Genomic DNA, 24,876 nt, shown 5'->3' with positions numbered 1-24,876 from the left:
AACAAAAAAAAAATGATTGTTCATCATATAATTTGCTATACTTTATCACTTAAAACTTTATAAGCGCTTCTTTTTCAAGAAATATTTGTAAGAATATTCAAATAAAAAAAAGTTATATTGTTTCTATCGATATTTGAAATACTTATTGGAAATGTTGTGCCCGTTGTAGACCAATCCACTAAAACCACATGTACTTGTACACTGTATATACATGCCACTATAAGCAAGTTTTTGGATTATATCGATACAAATTACTTTAGAGTTCTTTGTAACTAAGCCCTGGCGTCGGAGGTTTTCGAGGGGAAATCAGTTTTGACTTTTCTCCGGTTGAATAGAAGGTAGGATAAAGTCTAACTCTAACAATCTGATTGATCCCGCGGGCGGGATTGTTACCAGGGACTTTGCTATTAACAGTGGGTAGTAGATGCGGTTTCCAAAGCAATGCGTATATCAAATGGATGTTATTTGAATCACAAATACGTTTTAAACGGATATATTTTTGTTATATTTTTCTATATATAGTTTTATGAACTATGCTTTTCTAGAGCGTTTCAGATGTTATGGATTTTGTTTTGTGATTTAAAATCGTAATAAGTATGATCGGATACTTTTGAAACTGTTGTACTTTCATAGAAATGAACTTGAAGCGTCCATTTTTGGCATATTGTGAAATTAATTAATGTCAGAAGGTCAAAAGAACTGTTTAGATTATAATTACTTTGAAAAATGACTCGATTAAAGGAATTTTAAACGTGTCTTAACTTTGATATGCTTTCCATTTTTCCACGGATTTATATTTGTAATATAAATCCGTGATTTTTCTTATTTTATTTTAAGATTTAATATTTTATTCATTTATAAGTGCACTCATTTATTATATTCTTTAAAAGTTGTGTCCAGATTGTTTTATGACAGGAATATTATAACAACTATTTACCTTTTATTTTCATTTTTAATTCTGATAACATTTAATGTAATAGACAGGGGCAGGTCTATTTTCGGATGAAGTCCGCCTGAGAACGGTTTGACTTCATTTACAAATTACACAGATGAACTGAATATAAGTTGGATTTCCATACATTACATGCAAACTTAAATCCAAGATTCTCATTGGCCATTCTAAAATGAGTAGAATAATATAAAGGATTTTTTTCTGAGACGTATAAACGTCTAAATTGTTTGACAATCAAAATGAGTTTCGGAATCGAACTTTTTAGTTACATTTCTCGAATATTTGAGAATTGTGCTTCCTCGATCCCATTTAACATTTTACAACACTTTACACTGCTTTAAAGATTTTCTTAATTCTTTTCAATGTAACATATCTACTGAGTTATGAATGGCAAGTTTGCACGCTTTCGACCCCTGAAACTCATGTGCATGACAACAAATAAAAACGTTGGTTTATGATATTAGATCTATATGATTATTGATGTGTTTATGTGATATGATCGAATATTATAATTACTTTACATTTGGATATCAATGAAGCATATATAAATGCGTAGGTCAATTGAAGCGTAAGGATTTTGTTATGCTAATTTAATTCCGTTTTTCTCAAAAATGACATTCATCACATCAAAACGATATAAACATGTACAGGAGAGTAAAAATGAACTAAGCGAAAATGTTGAGTATGATTCAGATAATATTTTGTTCATGATGGCGTCTTCGATCTTTAATACAGGATATTATTAATAAATTGCATGGCATTATTGACAAACTGGGGCGTCCGTGGCAAGCTGGTTAACCTTTGTAAAATAAAAGTAGCAAGAAGTATCTTTAAAAAAAAAGATTCTCGGCCGATCTTTAACATGTTAATTTGCATATCGTATCTTAGGAAACATGGAAACAGAATCATAAGAATTATGATATTGAGCCTACTATTGAATTTTACGTTTAAATTTTTGAAATATTAAAATGTTAAAACTTAAGATGTGTCTCCTCGTGAAAGAAAATACACGAGTAAATATTCGGTAAAAGTTCAAGCAACGTCATTTCGTATCGAAACTGCATCTATTTTTGATAAGGAAGCATATTTTTTTTTTAAATATTCGTTTTACCTGCAGTCTTAATCATTTTATTACGGTTTATGTGATTAATCTGCGTAAGCGTATTCCTTTTTATATTACGTGGAATCCATGTCTGAATAAGCAATCTGATAATCTTAAATTAAATACATGTATTTACTTCATGTCATGTTTTCCAGAATGTTTATGTCAAGTGAGCTAGAAGCTAGTCAAGTGTTACGGGAGTCTGGTGCACGATGACTGTAGAAAACATTTTATTCATATATACCTAAGTAAAACTGCTTAACTGACAATGTAAAAATCTAATTTCAATTTAAACACTTTAAAACATCTCGTGACCTGCGTGTTTTGAAGATCACAATCTGAATTATTTTCGTAATGATATGCCTCACATATTTGAAAAAGTTAATTGCTAAGTCATGCATAGCTCGGGTAGGCAATACAAGATACAGGTGTAGTTACAGAAGGTGTAATATATCCGACTGAAAATAGCATGTACGGAAAGGAGCTCCACTTAGGTCAAAAAGTCTAAAAACATATTTTTTACTACTTACATAGATCATGTGAAGCACTTAAAATAGAACAATAGAAAATCTCGTTCCCACGACTTAACTATCTCGTGGCCACGACTCACGACTTAGTAACTCATGACCACGACATAGTATCTCGTGCGCACGCGATAAATAAAACACACACACATGTCACCTTTGTGCCACCGTAGACAATATTCTATTTATTATAAACATACTGAACATTTAAACGTATGCGCGATGTGACATGTTGATACTTCATGCATGCTACTTAAAACATATTTAATTTGTAAACCATCATCATACATAACTTTGAATATTGCTTGATTATACGGTCAATGCACACAATATATTGATATTTGATAAAATTTCGATAAGAAGCTTAAGACATGTGAGTTTAATGAATGTTTATGAAATAGTTATAGTGAGCGTTATATCGCAATAGGATATATATTATTATATAATACTGTTTTATAGTTCGAAATGGCCTTCTTATTGTAAGCTCATTAAGGTCCATGATTTTTCAACATTATTGAAGCTATGATTGTTTTTTATGTTGTTCGTTTTTTTAAATATCTTTTGCATTTATTTTGATGAACTATATACTATTTTTAAATAACATGGTTGAAGAATTAATATTTAAAATTCAATCGGATTAAAGTCAATAAATGTCATTTCAATGCCGTAAAATACAATAAAAAAGTGACAATTCGTGTTTCTAAGTTGTTTAATATTTACAAGCACTTGGCCATTTTCATCAAAATATACTGCAGAAATAAAGAAAGAGTAGGTCTTAACATTGCAGCAGTAGGGATCGAACCACAGACCTGACATACATTAATTTTGTCCATCACTTAACCGACTGTGATATTACGGATGTAAACTGGTGTGACTTTCAAAACATTAGTTATATATACTCCACGGACAGAACCGAAATCGGAATATACATGATGTAGATTTAAGTTCTAGAAAACATATACTTACTAATACAGTTATTCTTCTCGTATATCTATTTAAATAGTGCATATTTTACAATAACACATTGACATTGCTGTTGGTGGATAGGAAGTTTATTTTCTCTCATATCATTAACAAGTTTTTTTTATATTGTTTCCTTGAACATAAACTTAGCAGTATTTATCAAAGTGGAAAATATTATTCTTGCTTGAAAATAATTTCTTCTTAAGCAAATTTTCGAAACACACTTCTATATGTATAATTTGTAGAATAAGCAATTTTAAAAGAATTGCTTGCATACAAATAAGAATTCTTGTTTTAACTGGTTAAAAACCAAAAAGAAAATCTATTTCAACAATGCTTAGAATAAGTCAGTTTACCAATTTTGTCAAGGTCATATGATGACAACTTTTGGTATTTTAGTTGTAATATACATTGTGAAAATAAAACTTTGCACTTTTTCTAGGTTAACCAATATTTTGACTACATTAACTGGACATACTATTTATTATCAATATCACAGGTGAAGACCCAGGTTTAGTTCACAACCTTGAAAAATGATCCATGGGGTCAATTTTCAACAGGGTCAACATTAAATGCTACACTGGCAACTGCTAGGAAACCAAAATTACAATATTTATTGATTTAAAATATATGATAAAATCAATATCTTTGAACTTTCTGTTTGGCTGTCATATGAGAGGAAAGCTACATAATTTTTTTTATTATGTTTTATATAATATAATTTTATTTATATCCGCCAACAAATGTGAGCTTATAAATTTTACTTGCTTCCGGGATTAACAGTTTACAATTCATTAATACATTTACAAGTAAAACAAACATATAAATATTAAGTTTTTGCCTCAGAAATATAAGGAATCACACAAATTTTAGTAAACTGTTACATTCCTTAAAATTAAAACAAATTATGTATTTCTTCATATAGTATAAAAGATTGCATACCTCTTATTTCTGCTACTGCGCAATAAGGTATGAAAGTACAACGTTCACAAAATACTTCCGTGAGTAAAATATGCATATTAACCATTACGTTTCAATGAATCTAATGTTTGAAGTTCGATTTGTTGATTGATATAGACGATATGCTCGTGCAGCGCAAACAAAATTCTTTTTTTTGTAAAACAACACAACGAAAAAATGTAACAGTGACCTTGACCCCAGCGAGTCCAAAACAATCCCAACCGGGTTTTCCTCATAAGGTTGCTATAAGGTTTGACTGCAATAAAAGTATGAATGTCAGGATTGCCCGTGCGCGTCTATTTCTGGATAACGAGGGCTCGGAAGGTATGGTAATCATAATACTAAAATTAATACACCAATACTTAGTACGTGATTACAGGTATACACCACGAGACCATATCACAAGACTATTAATGCTGATGATTTACCATACATAATCCCCTAGTTTCACGTAGTTATAATGCCGTGACACACGACTACGGTGTTAAACCTGCCTAACACAACACTTCATGTGTTGCTGTATCGCCCGTCACTCAAAGTTGTTGTTTGGAATATCATAAAAGCTAAGGTTAAGGACCGGTTCATTATGCTCCCCGAAAAATTTCGGGGGAGCAGTAATCGGGGTGTCACTCCGTCGCACGTATGTACGTCCCGAATTCGTGTCCGGCCCATAACTTCGTTATTTGAAGTCGGATTTTACAACTATTTCACGGATATGATCACCATATTGAGACGTCGTGTCGTGCGCAACATTTGGGTCGCTACTTGAAGGTCAAGGTCACGGCATGACCTTGCAGCAAAATAGTGTCCGGCCCATAACTTCGTTATTTGAAGTCGGATTTTACAACTATTTCACAGAAATGATCACCATATAGAGACGACGTGTCGCGCGCAACATTTGGGTCGCTACCTTGAAGGTCAAGGTCACAGCATGACCTTGCAGCAAAATCGTGTCCAGCCCCTAACATTGTTATTTGAAGTCGGATTTTACAACTATTTCACGGATGTGATCACCATATTGAGACGTCGTATCGTGCGCAACATTTGGGTCGCTACTTGAAGGTCAAGGTCACGGCATGACCTTGCAGCAAAATAGTGTCAGGCCCATAACTTCGTTATTTGAAGTCGGATTTTACAACTATTTCACAGAAATGATCACCATATAGAGACGACGTGTCGCGCGCAACATTTGGGTCGCTTCCTTGAAGGTCAAGGTCACAGCATGACTTTGCAGCAAAAGCGTGTCCAGCCCCTAACATTGTTATTTGAAGTCGGATTTTACAACTATTTCACGGATGTGATCACCATATTGAGACGTCGTGTCGTGCGCAACATTTGGGTCGCTACTTGAAGGTCAAAGTCACGGCATGACCTTGCAGCGAAATAGTGTCCGGCCCATAACTTCGTTATTTGAAGTCGGATTTTACAACTTTTTCACAGAAATGGTCACCATATTGAGACGACGTGTCGCGCGCAACATTTGGGTCGCTACCTTGAAGGTCAAGGTCACAGCATGACATTGCAGCAAAATCGTGTCCAGCCCCTAACATTGTTATTTGAAGTCGGATTTTACAACTATTTCACAGAAATGATCACTATATTGAGACAACGTGTCGCGCGCAACACTTGGGTTGTTTTTACACTTTGAACTCTGTCTGTGACATAACTCTGACTCTACAAGAGGTATACTTCTCTGTATCCATAACCTATTCGGGGAGCATCACCCGGTTCAACCGGCCCTTGTTGTAATACATGTCCACTTTATTTTATCAATTCATTTTCTTTGAACTAAACTAAAACTCAGAATTATCTTTAAAACATTTATTTCCTTTCATTCAGAACATGAATAAAAATATGTTATGACAAATATATAACAGACTTTTATAGAATCTTAAAAGTAATTTAAGTTTCTAAGATGTTAGTGACGAACTATAAAAAAACATTTCTAAACATTATAATCATATCTTATGCAAAAAGTGTATCTATTATTGTCTTCCCATCTATTATTTAAGAAAAAAGTTTCTATACGAAAGTATAAATGCTCAGTTACAAAATATTCGGCTTCATTATCAGAAATTTTATAAACATTACTTTATCAAATCATAAATTTTTATATAATTTACATTTCTTAACAGATTTGTTAATAATTGCAGACAGTATAATTTACACTTAAGCATAAATTGAATATATCAACACAATGCAAAGATGGTCTTGCAATTTGAAGAGGATATATATTAAAAGTTAAAGAACATGTTTTAAAAGCATCTTGCATTCTGTTAATTTCCAAAATATTTACACTTATTGACAAAATGTTTTTCATTCATTGAAGTTTATATCATGTTAGTAGATTAGTACAATAACAATGCACGCCTGATTAGTTTCTTAACTTCAAACACAAGTCTTTATAAAAAAATATATCATACCATATCTATTTTAATGTAACAATAATAATCAATGCACAGACCAGTATAAATATTTAGGGATTAGGCATATATATTGAGAATATTTTCTGTTTTGGAGTAAATATGTTATGTTTCTGAATTTAAAATAGTAATGTTTTAGACATGTAGGATATTGCAATGTCCTTACTCACTGGTAGACTACAACATATCTTAACTTCTAAATTCACAAGAAGTTTCTTGTTAAATGATTATTTACTGAAAAGCAGTGTTTCTTCATCTGTTTAATTGAAGCATGGGTAACAGACACAACATATTTAAACAAATGTGAAATTAATATGCACATCAGCAAAAGGTTTGGCATAGCTATATCAATAAACGCATGATATGGATTTTATTCCAGTTTTCGTTGGCTGGCATAGATGAAAAAAAAGAAAATAAGAATAGTTATCTATTTTATAAAAAATACTATGCTAACCAATGGAATACGCAGAAATAAAATCCATATCGCTCACAGTAGGAGTATTATTTCCTTATAGCATTCATATTTAGAATATCAATATTATTTACAGAGTAAACATCCAGCGAAAATACAATATTAAAAGCAATTGTAATGTGCAAATATCAATAAATGACAATAAATATAATTATAGAACATTATTTGTACAAGTTATAAAGCAAGTCATAAAACAGTATACAAACATAAGCATTAACAAAATGGAATTCGGAAGCTGCAACATTATGAAAATTAGATAGAAATATGATAGGACATCAAAAAATTAAGTAAATTATACTCGTGGACAATACTATACAGTATATTAGTTAAAGAAGAGGACCAAGATGGCCATAGATCGCTCCCCTGACCCATCGACCTCATCCGAGCAATGTCTTAGACAAGCATCCTGACCAAGTTTGACAACTGAGTAAAAATGTGACCTCTAGAGTGTAACAAGGTTTATCTATTTTTAGGCAGTGTGACCTAGTTTTTGACCCTAGGTGACCCATATTCAAACTTGGCCTAAAAATCATCAAAACAAACTTGTAGACCAATTGCCAGGATATTTGTATAACAAAGGTAACCACTAGAGAGTTCACAAGATTTTTCTATTTCTAGCTCCTGTGACCTAGTTTTACATCAGAGATGACACATGATCGAACGTCTCCAAGCAATTACCTAGATAAGCATCCTGACCAAGTTTGATGACAATTGAGTCAAAAATGTTACCATTAAAGTATTAACAAGATTTTTCCATATTTGGGCAGTGTGACCTAGTTTTTGACCTCAGGTGACCCTTATTCGAACTTATTTAGAAATCATCAAAAACAAGATCAAAACTGTAGCCACTACAGTGTTATTTTTAGCTCCTGTGACCTTTTTTGACCACAGCCGACATTCGAACTTGATCTAGAAATCATTTAAACAACCTTCGTAACAAATTTCCAGAATATTTGGATCAAAACTGCAGCCACTAGAGTGCAAACAATATTTTACTATTTTTAGCTCCTGTGACTTAGTTTTTGACCAGAGACGACCCATATTCGAACTTTATCTAGTAATCATCAAAACAATTTTTCTAACCAATTTCCAAAATACTTGGATCAAAACTGATTTTTTCTATTTTTAACTCTGTGACCTAGTTTTTGACCGGAGATGACCCATATTCAAACTTGACCTAGAAATCATCAAAACAACCTTCCTGATCAACTTCCAAGATGTTTGGATACAAAATGCAGCCACTAGAGTGTTAACAAGCTTTTACTATTTTCAGCTCATGTGACCTAGTTTTTGACCGGAGACGACTCATATCCGAACTTAACCTAGATATCATCAAAACAACTTTCCTGACAAATTTTCAAAATATTTGAATCAAAACTGCAGCCTCCAGAGTGTTAACTAGCTTTTTCTATTTTTAGCTCCTGTGACCTAGTTTTTAACCCGAGATGACCCATGTTCAAACTTGACTTAGATATCATCAAAACAACCTTCCTGACAAATTTCCAGAATATTTGAATCAAAACTGCAGCCACTAGAGTGTTAACAAACTTTTTCTATTTTTAGCTCCTGTGACCTAGTTTTTGACCCGAGATGACCCATGTTCGAACTTGGCCTGTATTTCATTGAGACAAACATTCTGACAAAGTTTGATTATGATGCAACAAAACTTTGACTGCTAGAGTGTTAACAACCCAATTGTTGACGACGCAAGACGCACAACGACGGACGCCGGACATAGCGCCATCACTATAACTCACCTTGACCACTTCGTGGTCAGGTGAGCTAAAAACAAAATATTGTACTAACTAGTTCATAGTAGTATAAAGAAAAGAATCTTTAGCTAAACTTTGTTCCCAAATATTTAAAATGATTTTTTTCAGCTTCACAATACAGGGAGATTCCTACAAGATCATTAGAAAATTCAAATTAAATTTAGGAAACCTCAGGTCTTTTGTATAGTATATGGGACAATTATTATAGAAATCTCCACAAGTATCATGGAATCTGCTGACATGAAGACACAAGTAGTACAAAAACATACCGTGCACTACACCTATATTTTACCAACATTAACATTGCAACAGAGGCAGACAACAACACTAAGCTCTGTTTCTCCCTTGGACTTTCAGAGTCAAATTTCTCTGCTTGGAACTTAGAAAAGTTCATATGTTTGTAAACATAATCTATATGTTTTGCCACTAAGGGGATTAGGAGATACAGTACAGCTGAATTCAAATGTGATATCTTAAAGTGTGAAAGCTTCACTGTCTGTAGGGTCATGAGTGAAACAATGTATATAATTATTTTCTGTTTAATTTTAATAAAAAACACGTATTTAATATCTGATAATGTAAGAGTGAAATATAACGAGACCTATACTTAAGGCCTCAACAGACGGTATGATTTTGAAGTACATCAACAATTAAAAAATGTGCAAGCAAATTTTAATGTGTGAATGCTACTATTTCTTGAATTCGTGCAACTTGATTATAGATTTACAGGATAAGACATGTTCTATCTATTAATTATTGTTGTACATACCTCCCACGATGATAGGTGACAAATTTCCTAATTATCCGCTGATAATGTGTTTAATGAACAGTTAGGGCTAAATGTAAACAAACAGGGCGGAGGGGGGGGGGGGTAAAAATGGTGTTAAAAAAACTCTGGGGACCTCCAAGTTGTGGCATGTTCAAATCCCAAAATTACTCAGAAAACTTAACTTGTTTTTATTTGTTTGGGTCGTCAGACTAAACAAATAATGGTAGCGAAATTTCAGACCCTGATAAGCTTAACGCCGAAAAAATTAAAGGGAGATCACTGCGTAAAGATTGTCAAATGACAGGCGCATTAATTTTCAAGCCTTCTCGGGAAGGGAAAAATAGTTCCCGATTGTTCGAATATTTCTAATATTGTGTAATTCTTTACAGATATACATGCTTATATTAAGCTGGAATTACAGAGTAAGATAGTCTTCAAACGATTCATTAGCAGACGTTTTATCATAAACATTAATTAGTATACTTTCTACACTGATGTCAGGAATGGAAGGAATGTGGGATATATATGGTGCATTGGGATTATTACAATTATTTAAATGACCCACACCATAAGTTCATTCATTTTTTTAGTTTAGACTATACATACATTTATCATTGTTTCTGGTATATATAGGCTTTATGACATTAATTCGAGCTGATTTTTTATTTGATTAATTAATCATGGTTAGTTAATTAGTAAAATATTTGCTATCTTAAAGAAATGAAAATAATGACACATATTAAACTAAGTCATATCTGCAACAATTATACATTCATGAAATTTAAAAAAAAAAGAAGAAAAAGCAAGCAAAGAAAACCCCACAAAAAACAACAACAACAAAAACAACAACACAAAACAACTCACTTTGGTGTTTAAATTACAGGACATTGATAACTGTTAAAAGAACTACAGCTGTCAATAAGAAGTAGATATATTTTATAACTAAGTGTCCGCTGTTGTACAACAGGGTTGTATGACCGCTGGGTTTTTGTAAGAATTACCCGACTGAATGACAGTATGATTATTTTTTGTATTTCTCTTTTAAAAAGGATGAAAATATATTATTATTTGTAATAACTGTTCATTCAAAAGCATAATATTAAACTATAACAAACCTTTCTTCGAATTGTCAAAATCTCAATCGTAATGAAAGTAACTGGTGCAGCAGATTGTTTCACTTTATTTTTGTATGGTCTGGCATTTTAACATGGCACTAGACACACATAACACTAGAATGAAAATATGTAAAAGTTACTCCCTGGTAAGAAGATCTATGTCCTTCAAGGGCAATTCCTGCACAATCAAAACTCGTAATCACTCCAATAGATGATTAACACCGCTCAGACCGATACATTACTTCTTTATTCTTTTGAGTCATCACCTTGTTACACACGACAAATGAAGCTTCGAAATCTTTGTCCTCATTGAAATCATTACAGCTTTTAAACTCATATTTTGCTTGGTAGAATTATATGTTTCTTGGCGCCTAGAATTATTAATAGTACGCTGTCAACTTTGAGTAAAAATACCTAATAGTCGTCGTTTTAAACTACTGTAGGCACTATCATTAGTTATGTTTCCTATGATCTGGAAAGAAGCCTTGATTTTATTTTAAAAAGTCTTTGTGATAAAAAGGTACATAAACATAGCTTTAAAATACCCGGCCCTATCCAAAATTTAGAATTATGATACCTTTGTTATCTTTATTGAACCATTTCTTTTTAAAATGATAAAGAATCACGCAAACTAACATTCAGGCTTATGTAATTCTCCCGTCGTATGAGGAATATGTCCACTTAGTATGTATTTACAGACTAACAGATTTAAAATCCAATCGCATTTTAATTATATTCTTGTAGATCTATTTATCCTTGCCATTTGAAATATTTGTCCATTTTTTTGGTATATATTTTAAAGTGATTTGAATATTTATTTATATGACACATTTATTCTTATAAGCATTCCCTATATTAATTTTTATAGAAATAGATGTAAACCTCTTCATACATGTACGCCGGCATCTCATTAGAAACGAGGTGGAAGTCGAAATTCTAATTTTTCGTGCATCTGTAGAAGATACTCATATATGATTTTGATATGGTGGTCCTTATAGACTTTAAAAAGCTGGACATGAAGCTGTGTGAAGGTATCAACCTGTATTTTTATTTCTTCATGTATATTTTCAATCTCCTTCTCAAGTTTGTTTGCTTCTGCTCTAATGGACTTCACATCATCATAAGACTTTCCAAGGTTGTCGGATGCAACGATCAGGTTGTATAAATCAAGGGGAATTACCACTGCATTTATGGCTAGGCCTAACTTACTTATAGAAGCAGCCTTTGTTGCTGTTTGTGTCACCTTTGTAACTTTAGTTGCGTCCGTTGTCAATCGAGTGGTACGTATGGCTTTGTCTGCATCTTTTGCAACTTGTGTCACCGATTTTACAGTGCTTGATGCCTGTTTAATATTCTTCACTGTTTTTATTGTTTTTGCTCCTTTTGTAGCAGTCGTTATTACCTTTCCAGCTCCCGCTGCCTTCGTTACAGATTGTGCAGCAGAAGCAGCTATCTGTCCAGATGCATTAATGATATCAACAGCTCTTTTACTAGACACAGAGACAGATGATACTGCCCCAGCTGTCTTTATAACACCGTCTGTTCCTCTGGCAACACCTGCAAACAATGTTGCAGACTTGGTCACGGACTGGCTTGCTTGCATCGATATAACGGCTGTTTGTTTAGCAGTTGCAAGAGACTGTGCAGCTTTCGAGATGTTGTTGACCGAAGTTGCGGTTGAAACTACCTGCTTGACAGTTCTCGTTCCACTTATAACTTCTTTTGTAATTTGAGTGTATCTTACAACCTCTTTTGCGCTTGTTAAGGCTGCATTAAGGTTTACTAGTTGCGTTGTTACACCCAGCACAGGAATATTCATGTTGCCTTTATTTTGAACTGCATAATCACTGCCCTGTATATCTCCAACACTGATAGTTAAGTTAGTATATGATGTTTCCTGGACAGCTACCAGGATGTCGCCAATCTTTTTTATCTCGAGTTGCTCCTCCAAGAAAGTAAAGGTTTCACGCAAGTTGTTAAATTCCTCTGTAGCCTTTTTATCTTCCTCTAACGTTCGTTCACACTCTGCTTTAACTTGCCTGGTAACCTTTTCATCAATTTGATTTGCTCCCCTTTTATTTAAATATGACCCAACTCCTGTCCCTGCTGACACTGCACAAAGCCCAAGTGACAATCCACCGGAGACAGGAGCCAACAGAACACCAAAAAGCCCAACGACATCTAAATTAAAAGAAATTCTATATTTATGGTATGATCGAAAACCCACTCCAAATGAAATTGTTTATATGTCAGCTTATGTATGCGGTAACAGTAGGAATAAGTAATAAATATGTAAACATTATACAGATGCTGGATTTATTATATATAAATTATCCATCATGTTATAAATGTGTGTTAAGATAATCAGTATTATTAGTTTCACAATTATATAGTACCGCGAATGTCACGTGACAAATAAACACTGTTATGTACGATGTACTGCGTTTCTTAGAAATGACGAGACGCACACGCTCTTAGTCAACTGTAACGTTTTATATTATATTCAAGACTAATAATATCTGTCATATGTTGCGGTTCAGACCGGAATATCCGTCCCGAGGGGACCCGCCCATTGGGCGGTAACGAGGCTTGCCGAGTTAACGCCCATGGGCGGGTTCCCGAGGGACGGATATTCCGATCCGAACCGCAATTATATGTCAGATATTTTTTCTTGCATAATCTGCCATATTATTCATATTCATTTTTTTTACCTCAATATGATTTCTGTTCATGGAAATTAAAATCGTTTCCTCCATAACTATTTTCTTACCGTATGAACTTACAACTTAAATAACAACGGCGAAATGACGTCATCCTAAGCACATATGTCCCTTCTAAAACAATATCATTTTAACGCGGTTCATTCATAAAGTGCGCTTAAATGACGTTATTTTATGGCACGCGACTCATCTGGCACCCCCATGCCAGATGAAATTTCCGGCATGGGTAAAACTCACGGAAACGCCAGTCAGCTATGCAAGAATGATATTTCATGAACATATATCATACTGAGGTAAACCATTTTAAATATGAAATAATATGGCAGAATATGCAAGAAAAAATATCTGACATATGTTTGCGGTTCGGACCTGAATATCTGTCCCTCGGGAACCCGCCCATGGGCGGGTAACTCGGCAAGCCTCGTTACCGCCCAATGGGCGGGTTCCCTCGGGACGGAGATTCCGGTCTGAACCGCAACATATGACAGATATTATTATTCTTGTTTAAAAAACAAGGCATTTTGTTAATCTGTAAAGAAAAAATAGAACAGGGTGCTATAAGTACAGTTTTTAACGTTTTTTAAAATGATAACAAAGCTCGCATATCGTACGTTTGTATGTTTTGAGAGCAACGTACGGGTGTTCCCAGTGCAGTGTTTCGAGTGACAACGAGAAAGAAACATTTCTATGGAATTTGACAGTCTGATATTTGAAACGGGCTGATGCACATCCAAATGATACTTTCAATATACACAATAAATTTGATGAAAAAAAAAACGAAAAAATGTTAAAACACGGTAAAATAGACGATATATGTGAGACATTGAAAGAAAACTATGGAGGCTACTCGTTGCCAAAAATCCAGCCTTTGAAACTTGACAATGCATACTTTGGTTCTACTAAACAGCTGTAACAATCTAAATGTCGATCCGAGAGTTACATACTGCACTGGTATTAAGCGTTTTGATTATCTCGATTTGATAAAATGGAAGCAGTTAACATACAACTTAGATAAATTGCAAAAATGTATAACTTCAAATTTGCGACATGTAGAAATATTGTAAACGATAGAACGTACACAACACGTTTAATGCTGTGACATTGAGAATGTAACTGCATCAGGTAACAATCTCGGGTTTCCTTTTCCATTCTTACGCGATGATTATTGCAACTTCCATCTATGGCATTATCACGGAAAATGACGAAAATTAATAGGCGGAGCCAATTTTCACGAAAGCAGAATGTAAAGAGAGGTAACTCTTGCTGGTACAAAAATATTTCAAATTATACAAAACTGTTAAAAATGTCACATACGTCAACTGCATAACAGTTGACTTTGAATAGCCTCTGATTTTGTTAAAACGTATTCAAGCACAGGGTATTTAAGTAATGCAAAATTGGTTAAGATATAATGTAACAACGTTTATACTGATAATGAGCATACTCATACATAGTATTATATGCAAAAACTAAAGTTGGTGAATTAACATTAGGGAATGTTTGCCATATATAAAAACACAAACCACTGGTGGCGCTGAGCTAGTTTTTCATCGACAGGGTTTGTGTACCTTCATACGTTACAGCGGTAAAAAATGTCGAAATTTTTGTACGCATGTCTTTTTACTTTCAGCAAACAGCACTAGAATGCGATACATGGAAGTCACTTTTGGCAACAAGAATAAAGAGAACTGGACAGTAAGCCTGTGGCTTTTTTCTTAAAAAGACTTTATTGGGTTGTAGAAAAACCCAAATTTTTCACCAAATGTATGACCACGAAACTATCCAAAGTTAACTATCGATAATTCCGTTGTATAACCAACAACTTGTGAATTTGTCCCATTTTCATGTTGGTCATTTTCAGTGTATCCTAGCATCTCTGTTTACCTCCATTGGGAGGTATTGTGTGATTTAGACTTTTATTATTAAATATATGTAAGCTGAAGTAGGTTAAGGTCTTCCTTTATGCATTGTACTGAATCAATGACAACTCTAAAATCTGTGTATACATGCTGTCAATAACTGTTACCTAGACTTGCTATATGATCAAAAGCAGAGAACTATTTTTATGTACATGGAATACTACACAGAATACTTATTAAGTTTTGTAAGTGATGGCTTTCTTAGAGATAAAATAAACAAGGTATACATAAATTGATAAATCAACATAAATACCTTTGGACTCATTTACATGTAATTATTGAAAACAAAAATGGTAAAAATGGGAAAATATACCTCTACAGTATGGTAAAAATAAAAAGTTATGTACGAAATGGTACATACAAATTTGGTTTTAATTTTACTATTGTTAAAAGTTTTTTCTTGTCAAGTGATACGCTAGAATTAAGGTTACTAATATAATAGTAAATGCTACTACTAAAAAGGACAACAGTCAGAATTTGGTCTGTATTAGTATCTAGTCGTATCAAAATCTCTATCAGATGTTGACTTGAAAATATGAAAGAGGTAAGGTAGCAGCTTCACTGTCCAACGTAAATTGGAATCCCCTCATTAAAATTTATTTGACGTTGACTATACATGTAGTCTTATCAATAATGTTTACTTCATTGAAAAATATTTAACCTGAGACAGTAAGTAACCTGGTGAGTTTTTTGTTGTCGTATCTATAACGTTTCAAAACTTATAGGCTTCTAATCATTTAAAGTACGCTAATGTTGATTGAATAAAGGCATACAATGGCAATCAAGCAAGTGAATTATGTTTGGTGAATAACTAAACACCTAAACAAAACTACGCCAGTGCGGGTTCTTGTTTCCTTCTTGTCGCTGACGGTAAATACCGAAAATGAGCGGATAAATACGTTTATTTGCAATGATGTAGTGGGCGGAAAAATGGTCTGAGCTTATTTTATCTCCTATTTTAAAAAAGTGTACAGCTGATTTATGTGATGGTCTGACAATGTAAAGCTAAGAAAGTAACCTCTGTTTTGTCGGCGTATACACGAACAATGACTATTCTGCATGTTATGATGAACACTTCGTATTACTATATTAGAGAAACAGTTAATGTTTTGCAGTTTAACATAATGTATTTTGTTGAAATACATGTTCAATCGGCATACTCAATCCAAGAATGCTAGATAGGAGTTTACATACAAAGAAACACATTTGTATTTTGTTCGTAAACAAACTGTTCAACTCAGATCAACAAGGCTGGATTTTTGGCAACGAATAGCCTTTATAGAAAACAACATTCCATGTATATTTCTTAACCAATTATCCCTCAGGTCCATAATTCAGTACAGTAAGGAATACTCTATATAAGACATTTTTTCTAATAAATACTTATAAAATATTTGCATGACGCGGGGATGACGAAGTTTGGAGAATTAACGCGGATATTTTTCAATGTTACAGCACCGCTAACAAATTAATTTGTTTATTTCCAATCTAACCAAATATAAGGGCATTGCTCATGGTGGTCGTTCTGTCTGCCATCTTCCCATATTGCACGAATATCAATAAAAGGAAAAGAATTCGAATTCATAAAAACCAAGAGGGCCATGATGGCCCTAGATCGCTCACCTGACCCATCAAACTCATCCAAACAATTACCTAGACAAGCATTCTGACCAAGTCTTATGACAGGTGAGTCAAAAATGTGACCACTACAGTGTTAACAAGGATTATCCATATATGAGCAGTGTGACCTAGTTTTTTACCCAGGTGACCCATATTCAAACTTGACCTAGAAATCATCAAAACAAACTTTCAGACCAATTTCCGGGATACTTGGATCAAAACAGTAGCAACTAGAGTGTTAACAAGATTTGTTTATTTTTAGCTCCGGTGACCTAGTTTCACATGTGATTTCGAACTCATCCGAGCAATTACCTAGACAAGCATCCTGACCAAGTTTGATGATAATTGAGTCGAAAATGTGACCACTAGAATGTTAACAAGGTTTTTCAATATTTGGGCGGTGTGACCTAGTTTTTCATCCAAGATGACCCATGTTCGAACTTGACTTAGAAATCATCAAAACAAACTTTCAGACCAATTTACAGGATATTTGGATCAAAACAGTAGCCACTAGAGTGTTAACAAGATTTTTCTATTTTTAGCTCCTGTGACCTAGTTTTTCATCCGAGATAACCAATGTTCGAACTCATCCAAGCTATTAACTAGACAAACATCCTGACCAAGTTTGATGATGATTGAGGCAAAATTGTGACCGCTAGAGTGTTAACAAGGTTTTTCTATTTTTAGCTCCGGTGACCTACTTTTTCATCCGAGATGACCCATGTTCGAACTCATCCGAGCTATCAAATAGATAAGCATCCTGACCAAGTTCGATGATGATTGAGGCAAAAATGTGACCGCTGGAGTATTAACAAGGTTTTTTCTATTTTTAGCTCCGGTGACCTAGTTTTTCATCTGAGATGACCCATGTTCGAACTCATGCAAGCTATCACCTAGACAAGCATCCTGACCAAGTTTGATGATGATTGAGGCAAAAATGTGACCGCTAGTGTGTTAACAAAGTTTTTCTATTTTTAGCTCCGGTGACCTACTTTTTCATCCGAGATGACCCATGTTCGAACTCATCCAAGCTATCACCTAGACAAGCATCTTGACCAAGTTTGATGATGATTGATGCAAAAATGTGACCGCTAGAGTGTTAACAAGGTTTTTCTATTTTTAGCTCCAGTGACCTACTTTTTCATCAGAGATGACCCATGTTCGAACTCATCCGAGCTATCACCTAGACAAGCTTCCTGACAAAGTTTGATGATGATTGATGCCAAAATGTGACCGCTAGAGTGTTAACAAGGTTTTTCTATTTTTAGCTCCGGTGACCTACTTTCTCATCCGAGATGACCCATGTTCGAACTCATCCGAGCTATCAAATAGATAAGCATCCTGACCAAGTTTGATGATGATTGAGGCAAAAATTTGACCGCTAGTGTGTTAACAAAGTTTTTCTATTTTTAGCTCCGGTGACCTACTTTTTCATCCGAGATGACCCATGTTCGAACTCATCCAAGCTATCACCTAGACAAGCTTCCTGACAAAGTTTGATGATGATTGATGCCAAAATGTGACCGTGTGTGTGTGTTTAGGTTTATTTTAGCTCGGCGCAGGAAATTCCATATGTCCGAGATCTCAGCGTCCATGCCGGTCCACTCTAGTAGTCTCATCGGGGACGTCTTTTTCATGCCGATCTTCCTAAGTCCTGTTCTTCGTTCGGTGGAGGAAAGACAATACCGGAAAAGCATCAAGTTCCGTGACGGCTGCAAACAGGCGGTTGACATAAAACGGCTCTTGTTAGCGCCACCCTCCAGAGTTAGTCACGACAGGTCAACCAATCACCTCTGGTACTTACGATGATTTGACCTTGACCTGCCGTGTGCCTTCTCCGCGACGTGCACGCCTCTGGAGGGATTTGGAGAAGTGCAAAATGTGACCGCTAGAGTGTTAACAAGGTTTTTCTATTTTTAGCTCCGGTGACCTACTTTTTCATCCGAGCTGACCCATGTTCGAACTCATCCAAGCTATCACCTAGACAAACATCCTGACCAAGTTTGATGATGATTGAGGCAAAATTGTGACCGCTAGAGTGTTAACAAGGTTTTTCTATTTTTAGCTCTTGTGACCTAGTTTTTCATCCGAGATGACCCATGTTCGAACTCATCCTAGCTATCAACTAGATAAGCATCCTGACCAAGTTTGATGATTGAGGCAAAAATGTGACCGCTGGAGTGTTAACAAGGTTTTTCTATTTTAGCTCCGGTGACCTAGTTTTTCATCCGAGATGACCCATGTTCGAACTCATCCGAGCAGCTATCACCTAGACAAACATCCTGACCAAGTTTGATGATGATTGAGGCAAAAATGTGACCTCTAGAGTGTTAACAAGGTTTTTCTATTTTTAGCTCTTGTGACCTAGTTTTACATCCGAGATGACCCATGTTCGAACTCGTCCGAGCTATCAACTAGATACGCATCCTGACCAAGTTTGATGATGATTGAGGCAAAAATGCGACCGCTAGAGTGTTAACAACAAAATGTGAACGGACGACGGACGGACGACGGACGGACGACGGACAATCATCGATCCTAAAAGCTCACCCTGAGCATGCTCAGGTGAGCTAAAAATGCAATAAGTATATTGTATTTAGATCATATTGTATTATATTGTGCTTCTCTAAGTTCATGGTACTTAATTAATGCTTCAAACTAGAAGGAAACAATAAACCGATGGTACAAAAATGTCATTAGCTGTAACATTTAGGTATTTTCAGACTGATGTCTCCGTGCGTATGTACAATCGGAACGCGAAAAATCGAAAATGTAACAATGCGAAGAAGCGAAAATGCAACAATGCGAAAATGTAACAATGCGAAAAGCGTAAATGCGAAGAGACGACAAAATTATGCTTTGTGTTTTCGCATTTTTGTATTTTGAACGCGAAAAAGCGACAATACGACAGATGGAATGCGAACATACGACAGATTTTATGTGTCGTATTTTCGCCCTCCTTCTGTCGTATTTTCGCTTTGTTGCCTCGAAAGTCGGAAAAAACGAAAACACGAAAGGACGACAAAGTCTAGGTTTGTCGTCCCTTCGTGTTTCCGCATTTTGAGGCGAAGAAGCGAAAATACGGCATGGCGAAAATCAGCCACCATACAAAATTGAAACTTATATATTTTCTGAGAGATTGTAATCTGAAGTTATTGTTATAGTGCACATCAGGATCAGCACAAATTCACATATAAATTTTGCCAAAACCATCGCCGCATATCGATAATACGAACTCCGATGATGAAAGTCGAAATAACGAAACCACGATGATTAAAACAAGACATTATATTGAGTTTTCAACACCGTACTTTCGTTGTTTCGTGTTTCACCATCGTAGTTTCGTGTTTTTATCGCTGTTTCGTGGTTTCGTTTTTCGACTTTCATTATCGAAGCATCGTATTAACGTTGTACATTGTAAAAATATGCAGTGATGGCCCTAACAAGACACCTTACATTTTACTGTAAATCAATCTTAATATGTACACATGCCTCAATTTTTTCTTATTGAAAAAAAAATCTTGTTTTTTTTCCTACAGCTAAGACATTAGTATGGAAGCCCTGGAGGGACATTTTAAATTAATATTTAAAACTTAAAACTAATTATTTAAGACTTAATTCTTAATATTTAAAAATAAATTTTTAATATTTAAAAATTAAATTTTATCATTAAAAATGGACGTGGGAAACCATTCCGTTGACAGATTGACGCCACAGGTAGCGGCAGCGAGAATACGAGTAGCTAAGGAAGTACGTAAAGTAAGTTGGACTTTATATACAAGAAAAACTGTTTTAAATCACACTAGGACACGCACACGCACTTAATTTCATGGTGAGAACTGGCTTGGATGGGTTAATTTATTAATTTATTTATTGCAAAAGACATTTGGACCATGTAAACAGTTTTGGATTGAAATTGGAATTTTCTACTTAAAATTGAATTTTGACGAAGTGACCTAATATCTTGTCCGTTGATGTACAGCTATGAAATTTAAACCTTATGCCTACATTTTTAGATATAAAATTGCACTTTAATATCAGCTGACCTAGATTTTAATTAAGTGACTAATCTTCTTTCTTGTTCTTTGATTACGCCCTTATGGAATGAGACAGGGCAATGGCAACTTCTCGAGCTTTTTCGTCGACCATAATAGCCGAACATTCCGATTGGTATGAGATATTGATTATCAAAAATGAAATGTCTCGATATGTAAAATGAATAGCGAACTGGATAATTTCGCCAAAGGAAATTATCTTATCCGTCAATTAATCGCGCTCTTCGGTATTTTCATTAATCATTTTGTAGTACACAGAGGGCATTATGTGTGTTCTTGCTTTACCTATAAATAGAATGATGACCTGAACATTGTGAAAGTCCGAAAATCTATTTATAGAAGTAGTTTTAGTTTACCGAAACGGTCATTCGTGTCGCAACGAACTGGAGAATTTTGCAGGAAATGAAATGCAAGCATATAAAAACAAATAATTGCAATCTTTAAGTAGGCAATTTTTACCAATTGTTTTATCATAGTATTATCATTCTTCGTCTGCAATTTTAACATGAGTTGTTATAGGTTTATCGATAGGCATGTAAACACACTGATGGGTCAGACTAGGTCATTATAATAGTAGATTGACCTCCCAAATAAATCAATTAACAGACTTTGTTCATTTTGACTATTATGTTGTATGTTCCAAAGAAAATACCACATGAACTTGAAATTCTATCAAACAACCAATATTAATGATAATATCCAAAAATACCCTTATATAGTATAGATAAACTTATACCATACATGGGGTATATTTTGGATATTATAGACCTGTATATGTCTATTATTATATTATCGTTAATATTAATAGAATTAAAGTTCCTGCGGAAAAAAAACATTTCATGATGAACAATGTCTTTCGTCCGCCCATTCATAAATGATATACAATACTGGCTAAAGCCAATTAACCATTGGAAAGTTTATAAGAATATCTGGTCATCAGATGTCTACTAGTTCATCTTCACTTGCTGCATTTCTTGCATTGACGCCCTTTGATGCTTCGCATCAATGCTTTTCTTGTATACAGCAATGTAACTTGAACCATCAATCAGAACGTTCTCGGCTATTATCTCTAATATTCGAAGAGTGACGGAAAGGGCCGAAAAGTTGCAATTGCTTGAACCATCTGCACAGTTTAAGATGCGAAATTGAACTTTGATATTGACTTAGTGACCTATTTTCTTGTCGTTTGATGTACAGCTATGAAATTTGAACCATGTGCACAGTTTAAGATGCGAATTTTGAATTTTGATATCAGCTGGCCTATATTTTGATGAGATGACCTATTTTCTTTTCCTTTGAGGTATGAAATTTGGACCATCCATGTGTACAGTTTTAGATGCAAAATAGAACTTTGATATTAGCTGACCTAGATTTTGACAAGAAACCTACTTTTTGCCTTTGATGTACAGCTATAAAATTTGGTTCATCTGCACAGTTTTAGATTTAAAATTGAACTTTGATATCAGCTGACCTAGATTTTGGCGAATCCACTACTTTTTTCCCTTTGACGTACAGTTATGAAATTTGGACCATGTGCACAGTTTTAAGATGTTAAATTGAATTTTGGTAGCAGCTGACCTAGATTTTGACAAAATAACCTAGTTTATTGTCCTTTGATGTACAGATATATAATTTGGGCCTTGTCTATAGTATAAATATTTTTTTTTTCAAAAAGTATGGTCTCGTGACTAACGTATCGTTCAAATTCTAGCAATAAATACAAGCTTTCACTGCCTGCTTTTACACAATAACAGTCCGTCCTGAAGTGAGCGCTTCGAGACCAATGACCCCAAGCTTGTTTATGAATGGATTAGCTTCATATTAGGACACCTCATTACAAAAGGACAAGACCTACATGTATGTCAAACTAAAATCATCCGTAAACTTATTAAGTTTTCACTGGTTTTTTGCTATAATTAGGTGTAACTTTGTAGTTAATAAATGACCTATCTTCAAACTGGAACAAAATGACCTTTTGGACAAGTCCTTCTAAAAAGCTGAACTGACCTAAACCTAGATCTCTTAATAACCTTGACCGTCAAGGCCAAACCATTGAATTTTGGTTAAGTTCTCATAAATTTGTTATTTATGTACATATTTTAATTCATTCGTGAAACAAAGCAACACTTTTGACCATAATTTTATGGACATGTTGAATAATTTAAGTATGTCCTTGGCCTATAAATGATTATATTTTCCTTTGTCATTTATGGAAATGATTCATACCTGGACAAAACCACAAAGTATGACTAGACCTATTAAAATATTAAAAAATGAAAACAGTTTTTTTTTCTTTGTATTTTCTTTTTAAACTTTTGTTTAACTCTTTTGTTTACTTTTATAAAAAGTAAAAAAAAATCGGGTGTTGCCCATGCCCGGTGGTGGCTCTTATTGTACAGAGCGGTATTTTGTTATCGTTTAGTGTTTCAATGTAAAATTCCGACATAATGTTTACATATAACTGTTTGCTTAGTATGCAAATGCATTATTCATTGTAAATAATTATATAATAATTGTCAGACTACGAATTTCTCAGACAAGCCTGATATAAGATAATATCAAACCTCCTGTTAACGACACTGCAGCGCTTGTATGTTCTACATCAGCATTTTCTTTATGGGATGACTCGAGTTTGTCGGCACATCGTCGCAATGTCTTCACTGTTGACTTTCGGCAGCGGACCCAGTTATCAACAACAGTCTGAATCTTGTAATGCGACATTTTCCCCGAAATGTAAAGTTAAATCTACAATAAAATTTACATATGAATATTGTCAATGAAAAGTTAATTACTAGTAGCTGCTTTTAGCTGTGGTTAAACCTTTTTAAGTATGCGAAGGTACTTGAGATACCGGCGAAAAAGCAGACTGTCACAGGACAGTGAAGTTATTTATATAAGTCGTGGCTACTTTGTAGTATGTATCAGATACTGATTAGCCTGCGGCACAAAAATCATTAACGGGCACGCTTTTTTTATTCAAGCGCTGTAACTCAGCAAAAAATCATTCATTCGGAAAATCCGTTTAATCCATTCATAAATAACACTGTACATAAATACAAGTGCATGTATTAGCATTTCCAAAAATGCTTGGAATCGCCGCTCAGCCATTAATATAGAAGTAATATTTCCGTTCTTGCCTAAAAATGTATTGTATGTGGTCAACACATAAAGCCAACAAAAAATACTTGATTTACTTTACCATTCCGTTCTTGTCAAAATATTTTGACGCGTTCAGTTAGATTCTGCTGGGTCAGAATATGTAGGAGAAACTCAGTATTGCCCATGAGAAAAATATCACAATAACTTGACTCGTAGTACAATAAGTTAGACTATATGCGCTACTTAATAAGTACGTGCATCAATCGGCACAAATAATTAGCTTCTTGCGTAATTAACAACAGTTACTTGCTACACATTAAAATTGGTATTTGTGAACGTGCTATAAATGGGATTTACGTCGATTTTTTGGAAAGTTTTTTTCTAAAACGGACTATAACTGACCTGCTATAT

General features: G+C 34.4%; 1 protein-coding gene across 2 annotated transcripts in view; it reads right to left on the bottom strand.

Moving 5' to 3' along the window:
* Positions 1 to 24,108, bottom strand: part of LOC132752142 (uncharacterized) — a 36,720-nt gene extending 12,612 nt beyond the window's left edge. Inside the window, exon 1 of one of the 2 annotated variants that reach the window (XM_060742427.1) lies at positions 23,931 to 24,108. In XM_060742427.1, the coding sequence (XP_060598410.1) occupies positions 23,931 to 24,087 (157 nt within the window). In that variant the 5' untranslated portion in view covers positions 24,088 to 24,108. Of the gene's footprint in view, positions 1 to 4,483; positions 4,630 to 23,930 lie in introns of those variants that run through there. The other variant, XM_060742428.1, reaches the window with a different exon arrangement.
* Positions 24,109 to 24,876: the final 768 nt, after the last annotated feature.

Source organism: Ruditapes philippinarum, unplaced genomic scaffold (genome assembly GCF_026571515.1).
Source record: "Ruditapes philippinarum isolate M1 unplaced genomic scaffold, ASM2657151v2 ctg4799_1_1_1_1, whole genome shotgun sequence".
Classification (NCBI taxonomy): domain Eukaryota; kingdom Metazoa; phylum Mollusca; class Bivalvia; order Venerida; family Veneridae; genus Ruditapes; species Ruditapes philippinarum.
The sequence above is the reverse complement of the archived record's forward strand: the minus strand, read 5'-3'. Positions and strand labels throughout refer to the sequence as shown.